Source organism: Linderina pennispora (assembly GCF_002104995.1).
Source record: "Linderina pennispora strain ATCC 12442 chromosome Unknown DL89scaffold_2, whole genome shotgun sequence".
NCBI classification, from domain to species: domain Eukaryota; kingdom Fungi; phylum Kickxellomycota; class Kickxellomycetes; order Kickxellales; family Kickxellaceae; genus Linderina; species Linderina pennispora.
The window spans coordinates 886,219-898,183 of NW_024468250.1; the positions used below are offsets into that span (position 1 = coordinate 886,219).

The window sequence follows — 11,965 nt, forward strand, 5'->3', positions numbered from 1 at the left end:
TTGGTGCAATGTCGATCATGGACATCACCTGTCTTGATGGCCTGCTCTGCGCAGGCGCTTCAGCGCTGGTTCGCTGCTGCTGGCAGCAGAATCGCCTGCTGCTGCACGCCTCTTGCGCGACCTCTTTGTTGCCAGGGTGGTGCCAGAAGCATCGGCAGCAATGGCCGTAAAGCGACAGAACTATTCAGGAATACTGCCTGAATCACAGAGTGACTGGAAAATGAGCCTGAAGTTTAGAACTGCTGCGAGATCGCGGTTCAAGAGCCGAGATGAATAGGCTCGCCTGTATTGTGCCATGGCCCGCTTACATGACTCGCTTGTACAGCGGAGAAGGCCATGGCACTTCACAGTTGGGTTCTTCGATCTCTGGTAGGGCCGCGGGTTGGGAACATGCCGGAATGTCTGCTGCAGCAGCCGATGCACCTGCAAATGAATCAGCTGCAGTTGCTGCAGTGGCCTCTGTTGCATCCGATGGCATCTTCGCTGCTTCGCGTGCAGCCTTCTTGGCCAATTTTTCGCCCTTTTCTGCTGCTTTCCTTGCCTCTGTTGCTGCCCTCTTTGCTGCGTTGATCTTGGTAACCTACTTACGTGTTTTCGAAACAAACACCCGCTTGATTATTTGCTTGTCTAAGCGCACATGGCCTGGGATCCATGATGTCCGCAGAGGTAAGCATTGAGGGGAGACTTGCCAAGCTGCTCATTCTCGATAAGCTGGCATAGACGAATGTATGCACGCAGATACTTAAGTGGATTTACCTTGGCATCATAGTATCGGCTGTCTTTGGCGAATCTGTGCTTGGCATCATAGGCACTAAGGACTGGTGCCAGCTTGTTGTAGATTGCAAGCATCGGTGAGGTGAGCACACTGAGATCAGGGTGCCTAGAGGCAACTGCCTGGCGGAGCTTCTGTGCAGGCGTATAAATATACACTTGACATGCATTATTGAACTCAGCCTTAGACACATTGCCCATTGTACTGTGCAGTGTGTTTTTGCGGCTGCGAATATCAATCAATTTGGCCAGAATCCGCTGTAGGCAACTGCCATAGTGCAACACAATGTTGTTCTTGTATGCTGTCATCAGCTCGGTATCCACGTATGTTGCTACTTGATTCATGTCGCATACGCCATGTAGCTCGATATCGCCATTATGTAATAGATAACCATAAATATGGTATCTAACTACATCACCGAAATCTGCGGTCGACAGTTCTGACTTGTCCTTCCGGTTGACAAAATCCTTGGCAGATATGACAGTCTTCGCCTTCAGGTTGCGATATATGAATAAATAAATAAAACGAAAAAAACCCTTTTTCACAAATGTTGCTGGGTCAAAGGCATCATCGTAAGCTAGCTGATGGAGTAGTATCCATCGTGCAAGCATGTATGTATGTTCTTTGATGATATTGACGCTGTGTACAAATTGCTCTAGGCGGGGCAACATAGAATCACGGAAGCCAATACCACCAAGTGATGTCTTTATGACAGTAGTGCTGCGGGTAATATTCATTTGAGAAATTCAATAGGCAAGTAAGAAGAGAAATGATGCTGTTCAGTTTTGCTTTATTGCGTATGCATAGCATTAAGAACTTTTTATTAAAAATTATCTGGCTTGCATGGTTCTTGAGGCCTTTAGCACTGATACATTCTCTTGAATCAGTCTATACAGACTGGGTCCATTGTGGCTCAAATACTACCGCTTACGCATATTCATAAGACAAATTAATTTATAAAATAAATCCACAAATATTGCATGACCGCTAGAAGAGATATATGGCCTTATTCAATAGGTGCTCATAAATAAATATCCTAAGAGTGTTGCGCAGTCAGTGATGACCACCATGATGATGCCATGGAAGTTATCAGACCGACCGACAATGAGAGCAGCTCTTGCGCTGAACCAATGGAGATATCTAGTGGAGACCTGTGACCACTACAATAACAACTCGTCACCCTGGTTTCACCGATGAGGTCAGATGCCGCATAAGATCAAAAAGGAGTTTATAGAGTAAGTCACCCAAACTCGTGTTGAAGCTTAAAAGTTTTATTTTATTTTATTTAACCAATTTAATCATTTCTAGCGGACGGTCGGACACTTTTTGGACTATAAAATCTTATATAAAAGTACTAGCAGTCTCATGCTTGCGATGCAAGCGCACCTCTATGTGTGCCAAACGCTGTTTGTCACACATTTCGGTAGAGACTGCTAGCGCCTGCAGCGGGCTGAATACATAAATACAAATTTGTTTTTGAATATAATAGGTTTTAATATAAAATATTTAATAATTTTAATACTAATAATAGTATATGGTAGAAATTAGTATTAGCTAATAAAAATATATTTAATATAAAGTTAAAATTAAACTAAGAAAATATCTCCTTATAGACTATGTTTTTAGTCTTAGGTTCACTATCAGGATAATGTGTAGCTGACCCTAACATTATCTTGAGATTACTAAATGATTGTATGCGAGAAAGTGCCACATAGAGTTGGCCATGAGTAAAGATGGGTGATGGAAGATAAAGCCCAACTCGTTCCATTGTTTGAGGAGGCCATTCACAAATATAAATAGTTAAAGAAACTAAATAACTATTATCAGAATAACCAATTAACAAATAAGAAATCAATTACTAGCAGTAGATAAATATTTTAAAATACAGAATGTTTAGTAGTGGCCAAAAAGATTCTAGCAACTAGATTAACAAATAAACAAAGATGCCAAATATGGTGCTTCTACGAAACCCCCTTTGGCATCCTGAAAAATTTCAGTTGATTTCTCGGGACGCAGCCTCTATCTCAGTAGAAGCATATTAATTGTGTATCAACTGAAATTTTTCAGGATGCCGAAGGGGGTTTCGTAGAAGCACCATATTTGGCATCTTTGTTTATTTGTTAATCTAGTTGCTAGAATCTTTTTGGCCACTACTAAACATTCTGTATTTTAAAATATTTATCTACTGCTAGTAATTGATTTCTTATTTGTTAATTGGTTATTCTGATAATAGTTATTTAGTTTCTTTAACTATTTATATTTGTGAATGGCCTCCATTGAGGTGGCAATAACTCTAAAGAGCTGCATATTCTGCTGTTCATTAGGAAGCTCAGCACATACCACTCGGTCGATTTCTGTGATAATTCAGTGCTTTGACTCACTGTCCAGAATAAGCAGAATATGTGCATGAGGCAACCCTCGCTTCTGAAACTCAACAGTGTAAATATGACCAGCGACCTGACCAAAAATATGCCTCTTTGTTAGATCTTTAATCAGTTCCTTCAGCTTGATATTGAAGACACGAACTGTTAGATCTGGGCGATCAGCAGCAGATTGTCCAGGGAGTAATTCGGCCTGTACCTCCTGCCAACAGGGGTTGCAGGTGAAGGTAATAAATAGGTCAGGGGGGCCGAATGTCCTCACAATAGCCATTGCATCTTGATAGAGCTGATACATATGGCGGGGACCAGCAGTATATGAGGATGGCAATATCACTCTACGACCAAGGTTAGCACCAACCATATCGGCTTCAGATAGCTGGACAGCATCTTGAAGGCCTATATATAGATAAATATATTTGATTAAAGTTAGCAGCAGTTTCTTACTATTATAATAATTCATACTAAATGTGCATTAACCAACAACAACAACAACAACAACAACAGCATCATTTCTTACTATATTTTATATATGATTGAAACTAATACATACCTTGGTACATTTCAGCACGAATATTGTCTTGGTTTCTTGCATACCATCGTAGGCGGTTGCTCTCAATAGTGGAATATGCATCGACAATATACTGCTGGAATAACCTCCTACTTAGGTGGAGGATTGGAGCTGCCTCACCACGAAACTGAAGCCGGTAGGCATAAAAGGCCATCTGAGTTACACGGCTTTGGCGATGGGTTCCAGAGAGTGCTTCATCTCCAACACCATTCTCTGAAATCTCTGAGACGTTATCCTGGGCTTGGATACTGTCTTGATGTGTATGCCGATGACCTGAAATAGGAATGTCAGGATGCCAGCCATCCTCCCCACGTGGGAATAGAAGCACATAGTGCAGTGCAGCATAGGCAACATGTAGCTCTGAAATCCGCTGTAGTGTACCATTAGTTGTCCGTAGGATGATATCACGGCCATTGTTCGTAGATTGGCCATCGGGTATAATTGCAGCTACTTCATCTGCTGTTGGTAAGTTGTAGCGACACGAATCGTTATTGCGACCTGCTGTAATTGCTATGCATAGCTCAGGGGATGGATTCTGCTGGACAATTTCAGCAACCTGATGGAAGCGAGCAGCATACGGATTGACTGAATGGAGCATCTGCTGGAGGAGAGACAGAGTATTCTCATCAAGTCCAGGAATTGCAGTCATTCGATTTGCAAGCTCATTGGCAGTGTCGTAAATATACAGCTGTGCATACTGTGGCTGCTCGTTGCCATATACTGGAAGTAGTGATCCAATTCTATGGTACATCTGACCACGAACTCGAAAGTTAGAGACACCTATGATATGATGATGATATGATTTGAGATTTGAGATTTGAGATGAGAGGAGATGATTCCAACAATTATATAGCTATTCATAAAACAATCGTAGAACATAGAACGTAGAACGTAGAACGTAGAACGTAGAACGTAGAACGTAGAACGTAGAATGTAGAATATAGAACGTAGAACATAAAACATAAAACATAGAACATAAAACATAGAATATTGGTACTTACCACCATGATGCCTGCTAACTTCGCCATTAACTACTCCACCTGTTGAGGTAAAGGAGAGTACCGAATTATACATTCGGATATTTCGCTGGAATTGCCGCGCTTCAGTGTTAGTGCCAGTCAATAGTCGAAGTAGTATTCCTGGTGGCGGTTGCAGAGCTGGAAGCACTACAGCTCCACGTGCACAGCAGATCTGAAAAATTGGACGTGTCATAGAGGACTGCTGGATTCGTTCGGCAGTCCATAGCAAGGCACTACAACTGGTGCACTGCACATCCATTCTTCCAAGTCGGAGAGGTAACGTGTGTGCACCAGATACCTGCAATGCAAGCGGCAGATGTGCACCTGATGCAGTACGCTGAATCTGTCGTTGAGAAGCACGCTGAGCCTGTCGCTGAGAAGAACGCCGTCTGTTAGCAGCATTGCGGCTCTCATTGCTCTGCATTGCCCGTCGTCTCCGACTTCGTAATCTTTCCTGTTCAAGTTCATGGGAGCGGTCCCCCTGAGCACTCAAAGCCCTCTGACGTTGGCGTCGTGCACGATCAGCAATCCGACGACGATTAGAAACCGAGGCATTATTCGTACTACTACTATTAGAATAGAATACCATCGTTATTGCTTTTAAATGAAGGAATAAATGAGGAGTATATAAGTATATATCTCAGTAAAACAAAGTCACAGTAAACCACAAAAATATTTAGAGAGAGAGAGATAGAGAGAGAGAGTATGAGTGTTTACAAAAAGAAAGTTTATATATATATACCAGGTTTTCTTGTCGTTATCATGACACTTGACAGGTATAGTAAGGTATTGTATGATTGTTTAACAGGTCACACATGCATATTTAACAAAACACGTGCATATACACCCATTGTTAAACTAAAAATTTGTTTTTTTTTAACCAATTAAATAATTTCTAGCGGACGGTCGGACACTTTTTGGACTATAAAATCTTATATATAGGTAAAGATAAAGATAGATAGACATGTATTTATGCTACTCAGTGGGCCTTTATATGGACAGTGACATGAATCGGAGGAGAGCACTTGAAGACAGACGACATGGAGGCGATGCCGTCGACGGTAGACATGCTTTCAACTGACCGCTCTGATTCAACCGACGAAGCCGTGCTATCCTCTGAAATGGAATTGCCATCGGTGGCCGTATCGGTGGAAATATTGGATGAGAAAGCAAGCGCATCAGATGCCGTGATAGACTCATCCGTAGATGTGGTCGGCACGTCAGAAGAAGCTGCTGACTTGCTAGACAAAGTAAGGGACCCCTTGTATGAGGTAAAAGATTCTTCGCACGAAACCTCGGGTTCATACGATGAAGGCACTGGCTCCTCAGATGAGACAGCAGACTCGTCAGAAGAGGCTATTGGCTCGCTAGACGAGGTAAATGATTCGCCAGACGAAGTGAAGGACTCGATACATGGGGTAGAGGATTCCTCGCACGAAACTTCGTATTCATCTGAGAGGGAGTATGCTATGTCCGAAGAACCAGCTGGCTCATTAGACGAATTGGCAGACTCATCCGATGGAGGAGCTGACTCTCCAGATGAAGCGGCGGGTTCGACTTGTGAGGCTGTGGACTTGTTGGAAGTAGATAGCGACTCCTCAGAACTGGGGGTAGCAGACAAAGTGTCGGATGTAGCAGACGAGAGAGATTTCTCTGATGAGTTATCCGCCTGAGACGTCTCGAATGTGATTGATGAAGCCGGTGCGCTGGATGTAGGGGTGGAAGCAGGCATATCTGTGGTCGTGGGCAGAACTGGGGAATCAGATGTGCTAGATGGAGTTGGTGCACTGGAGGTGGTCGATGGCACAGATGTCTCCGAGGCAGTAGCCTGAGTAGAGACATCAGTTTTCGAGAGCAGAGCATCAGCGCTGGATGTGGTGGACTCAGTAGTGGCCTCAGATGTAGGTGGGGCAGGGACAACAGGCGTGCTTGTGGACTCTGGTTCGTTCGAAGTGCTGGTAGGAGCAACGTCAGTCGCCGAAGTTGGATCTGGAGTGCTAGCATTGGAAGCTGCCGTCGAGACGTCGCTGGCTGCAGAAGTTACTGTGGGAGTTTCGACCATGGGCACATGTGTAGCCAGGCAGGCCTCAATCTCCTTGCCTGCATACAACTCAAACATAAAGGTAGGGAAAACCTGCGCCGCCACTCGAAGCTGGTCGATGGTCGGGTTAGCAACCAGCTTGCCATCAGTGCCCTGGAGCTCCTTCAGATGTTTTTTCAGGGTCGGCGTCAGCATCCACGATGTCGACTTGATGATCGGGTCGCACTTGGCCTTGATAGTACCCCAGCTGTCTTGCGCGCATTCCAGCGTTGAGTCAGCGGTCCAATCCATGGACGCTTGAGCGGTAGAAATGGTAATGGCAGCGGCCGTGATAATGGTGGTGAGTAGTTTCATTGGAGGCAAAGCGAAATGGCATTCAGGCGATGGCTGTATGCTGCGGGTGTTCTGGCTCATTGGACCTCATATTTATATGCGTTCTCCCTTGCTGCATTTGCTTACCTATACCGCTTGTTCTGCTAGCACTCTGTCGAGATGCGCCCCAATAATTTCTGGTATGAAGCACGGCAGGAGCTCACCGGCAGCACTGCTTGGCGCCAAGTCTAAACAAGTGTTCAGCACGCGTGCCACACACTGGCTAAGCAACGCGCCGGAGGATGGCCGGTACACACAAACGCGTATCACAGACATTTCAATCCCAGAAGTGAGCCTGAAATGAGATACGCAATGCAACTCAAGCGGTTATTCTTGGTCCAATTCGTGTTACATTGTTCATTTCGCCTGTTCATCCGGCCAGCCATCGACCCAACGGCCACCAAATTGCTGCCTTGCTTGCAATACCTGCTGCAATCTGCCAACATCAGGGCATGGTGTTTGTGGAACACTGGCCAATAGTCTAGTGGTGGTCTCGTTCTCTGCAATGCGTCGCTTGGCCATGGAGTAGCATGCCATTCTGGCGTCAGAACACGGCATGGCCTAGCACAATGCCGGCAACAACAAACTCCAGGGCTAAAAGCCACTGTGTAGATCAGATGATCTGATTTGCGGATTCCCTTCGGACGAGGGTGAAGGCTGCCATGGCTGCAGCTGGAATGGCGGAGCACGTGAAACTGGCTTACTCGTTAGGAGAAGCCGCACAAGAGAGCGTGCCGCGCATCGCTCAGCAGGCATGAAAGCACGAGCCGCTGCTGCTCGGACAAACGGAGGAACAGCAAGGCGTGCTTGATACTACCGCCACCTGCTCTTCTCTGCTCCATCTTCTGCTTCTATACTCTAACAACCAGGACTCCACCAATGTCGCTCGCAGGAAAGGTTCTATTCATCACTGGCGCCTCCAGGTAACGTGTCACCCGCTGGGGCTTTCCTTACTGGCAATCAGCACACACGGATTAAAGCACGCGTGCTGCCGTTAATGTAGAGGCATCGGCAAGGCCATCGCCCTCCGCGCTGCACGGGATGGGGCAAGCGTTGCCATTGCGGCCAAGACCGCTGACCCGAACCCGAAGTTGCCAGGCACCATCTACTCGGCCGCCAAGGAAATCGAGGCTGCCGGAGGCAAGGCGCTGCCTATCCAGTGCGATATCCGCGATGAGACCATGGTTCAGGAAGCAATTGCCAAGACTGCTGACACATTCGGCAAGATCGATATTGTGGTCAACAACGCCTCGGCGATCAGCCTGACGCCGACCGAGAAGACCGACGTCAAGCGCTACGACCTGATGCACAGCATCAATGGCCGGGGCACCTGGCTTGTGTCGAAGCTGGCGCTACCGTACCTGAAGAAATCCGATAATGCGCATATTCTGAACCTGTGCCCGCCGCTGGCGATGGAGGAGAAGTGGTTTGCGCCGTTCCCTGCGTACACGATCGCCAAGTACAACATGTCGCTATGTGTGCTCGGCATGGCTGGCGAATTCCGCAAGCATGGGATTGCGGTCAATGGCCTGTGGCCGCTGACGCTGATTGAGACCGCTGCGCTGAAGATCGCTGCTGACGGCATGGGCGAGCGCAAGTCGCGCAATGCCGAGATCATGGCTGACTCAGCCCATGTTATCTTGACGAAGAACTCGCGCGAGTTCACTGGCAACTTCTGCCTCGACGAGTTGCTGCTGCGCCAGCACGGCGTCACTGATTTTGGGCAGTACAACAACACGCCAGGCACCAGGCTTGAAGATCTAACGCTAGACTTCTTCCTCCACTCGAAGCAGCTCGAGGATCTCTATGCGCTGCGCAAACAGCAAGGTGCCGAGCACTAGACATTTTTTCAGCCACCTCTGCTTTTAGCGCATGTCGCTAGAAAATAGCTTTGGCCATTATGAATAGCAGTCCATAATATCGACGGAATGCATGAAGTGGTCTAACTAATGGTCCTGTGGCTGCGGAATACCAGTGGCCCAGCCAATCGATAGTCTTCAAAGGTTTCCTGCAAATATACAAGTGATGGTGGATGCTGAGGTTCGTCAGCTGCAACAAAAGTTTAAGCAGTTTGCGACACTGAGTGTCTTCCTTTTGCTCAGGAATGACGAGAAGCCACTAGAGTTTACCAAGATCGCAAACACCTTTGGCCGCAGTGGTGCAGGCCTGACGCAGAGCGACTTGGCGATATTTTGCGGGATCTTGGGAAAGGACAGGCTGAATGTATTCTGGGAAATAGGCGAGGGCTCGCCATACCTATGCTACACCTTGCATGCCAGCAAGCCTGCGGCATCTGCAGCACGCGCGTCTAAGCGCCGCCGCACTACTACACAGAAAACGCAGAGTCCTGCCGTGCTAGTTACCCAGCTCATCGAAGATTTCGATGCAGCACTCTCGCGCATTCAACTGGAGCAAGGCTTGGCGGCAATCACAGAGTTTGCCGGCAGCAGCTTGCCACCGATGCCGCAGCAATTGGGTACCATTGGAGACGAATCCCTGGCGATTCCGGATTTGATGGCTCGACTGGCAGGCCTCGATTTTTACAGCGGGCAGATTATCTCCGGCGCAGGAAGAGTTGTGCCGGCTGCCGCTGCGCAGTATGGTGAACTGGAGATGCGTGTGGACCCGCAGATACTGGCAGCTTTCCGGAGGATACGAGGCGTGACGCAGCTGTACTCACACCAGGCCCAAGCCATCGATGCTGCCCTCCGAGGTGAAGATGTGGTGGTTTCAACGGCGACGGCTAGCGGCAAGTCGGTCATATACCAGATGCCGATTCTTCAGGCACTGGTTGATAGCCCACAAAGCAAGGCACTGCTTATCTTTCCGACTAAGGCACTGGCGCAGGATCAGCTCGGCTCGTTTCAGCAACTTGCACGCAGCGTTCCGGGGCTGGAGAGCATAGTAGTTGAGACGTTTGATGGAGACACTCTAGGCGGGAAATCCGGCGAGCGGCAGCGGATTCGGGATACAGCGTCGGTAGTCCTGACTAACCCTGACACGCTGCATGTGGCGATGCTGCAGAACAAGAAGCTCTGGGCACGGATTTTTGACAATTTGAAGTACGTGGTTATCGATGAGCTGCACGTGTACCACGGACAGTTTGGACAGAACGTGTCTTGCATAATGGCTCGCCTAGCAAGGATATGCGAGAAAGCCGCGTTTCAGTTCATCTGCTGCAGTGCGACGACGAGCAATCCGGGCGAGCTAGCTCAGCAGATTACGCATCGTAACCGAGCTCACAGTAGTCGACACTGACGGATCGCCCCGTGCCAACATGCACATGGTTCTATGGGACTCGACTGCAGCCAGGAGGCAGCCAAAGCAGGCCAGTGATCTGGTCAGGATTGCAGCAGTTTTGCTTCAGAACGGGACGCGGACCATTGTTTTCTGCAAGTTCCGCCAGGTATGTGAGCTAGTATCCCGTGAGATCGTTGATTATCTGGAGGCATCGCCTGGCCTGCAGCCCCTACGCAGATTTGTCGCGAGTTATCGCGCCGGATACACGCTGGAGCAGCGGCGACAGATTGAGCAGGACATGTTTTCAGGAGCGACCCGGCTGATCATAGCGACCAGCGCTCTGGAGCTGGGCATTGACGTTGGTGTCCTTGATGCAGTGGTGATGGTCGGAGTTCCAGCCAACAGGGTCAATTTGTGGCAGCAGGCAGGACGCGCCGGCCGACGCGGCAGAGCATCGCTAACCATGGTCATGGCCACAGGGAACCTGATTGACCGCCAGGTAGTCAAGCACCCGGAGGATCTGTTTGTCCGAGAGTTCTCGTCGATGCAGATTTCCAGCGAGAAGTCGGTTGCACTAGGGCACTTGCAATGCGCGGCGTTTGAGCAGGCTATCGATCTGGCGTCGCCAATCGACAGGGATCTAGTCGAGAATATGCAGCTAGCTGCCGATGATCTGGCTGGCAACCTGGTCTGGGACTCGGTGACTCAGCAGTGGGTTGCATCCATGGCGTTCAAGCCGTGGCCTGCGGAGAAGGTGCCGATCCGATCAGTCCAGCAGTGCGAATGGCAGGTGATTGAAACGCACGGAACATCCGGACCTACGCTGCTCGAGGAGCTAGACGGAATCCACGCGGTGTTCACGCTCTATGAGGGCGGAATCCTGCTGCACCGGGCTCGGACATACGAGATTGACAAGGTCGATGCCGGGTCACGGGTCGCGCTAGTCCACTATGCCGACGTGTCGTGGTACACGACTGCACGCGACTACCTCGATGTTGTTCCCGGCAGCATCCGCAAGTCATCGGAGCACGGGGTGGTCAGTTACGGGGATGTGGAGGTCCGGGTTACAGTGTTCGGCTACAGGCGGATCGATCAGCGGAGCAGGCGGGTACTGGAGCTGGTCGAGCGGCAGTCGCCGGTGCTGACCTCGCAGTCGCTGGGCATCTGGATCACCGTCCCGCAATCAGCGGCCAGAAGGGTTGCTGGGGCTGGCCTGGATGTTGAAGCCAGCGTCCATGGTGCCCAGCATTCCCTAATGGCAGCGCTGGCCCGGATCGTGGGGTGTCTTGTGCAGGACCTGAGAACCGAATGCAAGAGCCCACTAGCAGCCCGATCCAAGGCCGCGCGGCTGATTATCTACGAGAAGGTTCCGTTTTCCGCCGGACCCACATCCCGTGCGGTTGAAAGGAGCCAAGAGATCATCGGGCTTGCACATCAACGGGTGCTCGACTGCGAATGCGAGAAGGGATGCGCGTCGTGCGTGTACCTGGGGTCTGGCTGTAGCGAGCACAACCAGTGCGTTGACAAGGCGGGCGCGCTGCTCATTCTCGCTACCCTGCTCTAGTCTGCCGA

The 11,965-nt window shown here is 49.1% G+C and overlaps 3 protein-coding genes across 3 annotated transcripts; 2 read left to right on the plus strand and 1 right to left on the minus strand.

Annotated features, from left to right (window-relative positions):
* Positions 1-5,610: 5,610 nt before the first annotated feature.
* Positions 5,611-7,352, minus strand: DL89DRAFT_86214 (uncharacterized protein). Its single transcript, XM_040892180.1, has one exon. The coding sequence runs from the start codon at positions 7,193-7,195 to the stop codon at positions 5,720-5,722; it is 1,476 nt and encodes a 491-aa protein (XP_040746357.1). The 5' UTR covers positions 7,196-7,352; the 3' UTR covers positions 5,611-5,719.
* Positions 7,353-7,872: 520 nt separating this feature from the next.
* On the plus strand, positions 7,873-9,344 carry DL89DRAFT_86192 (NAD(P)-binding protein). The gene is made up of 2 exons (XM_040892178.1): positions 7,873-8,076; positions 8,157-9,344. Exons 1-2 carry the CDS (start codon positions 8,033-8,035, stop codon positions 8,992-8,994), a joined length of 882 nt encoding a protein of 293 aa, XP_040746358.1. The 5' UTR covers positions 7,873-8,032; the 3' UTR covers positions 8,995-9,344.
* Positions 9,137-11,957, plus strand: DL89DRAFT_308957 (DEAD-domain-containing protein; the record flags this gene model as incomplete). Its single annotated transcript, XM_040890938.1, is given in 2 exon segments — positions 9,137-10,382; positions 10,402-11,957. The coding sequence occupies 2 exon segments, from the start codon at positions 9,179-9,181 to the stop codon at positions 11,955-11,957; spliced, it is 2,760 nt and encodes a 919-aa protein (XP_040746359.1). The 5' UTR covers positions 9,137-9,178.
* Between the last annotated feature and the right edge of the window lie 8 nt (positions 11,958-11,965).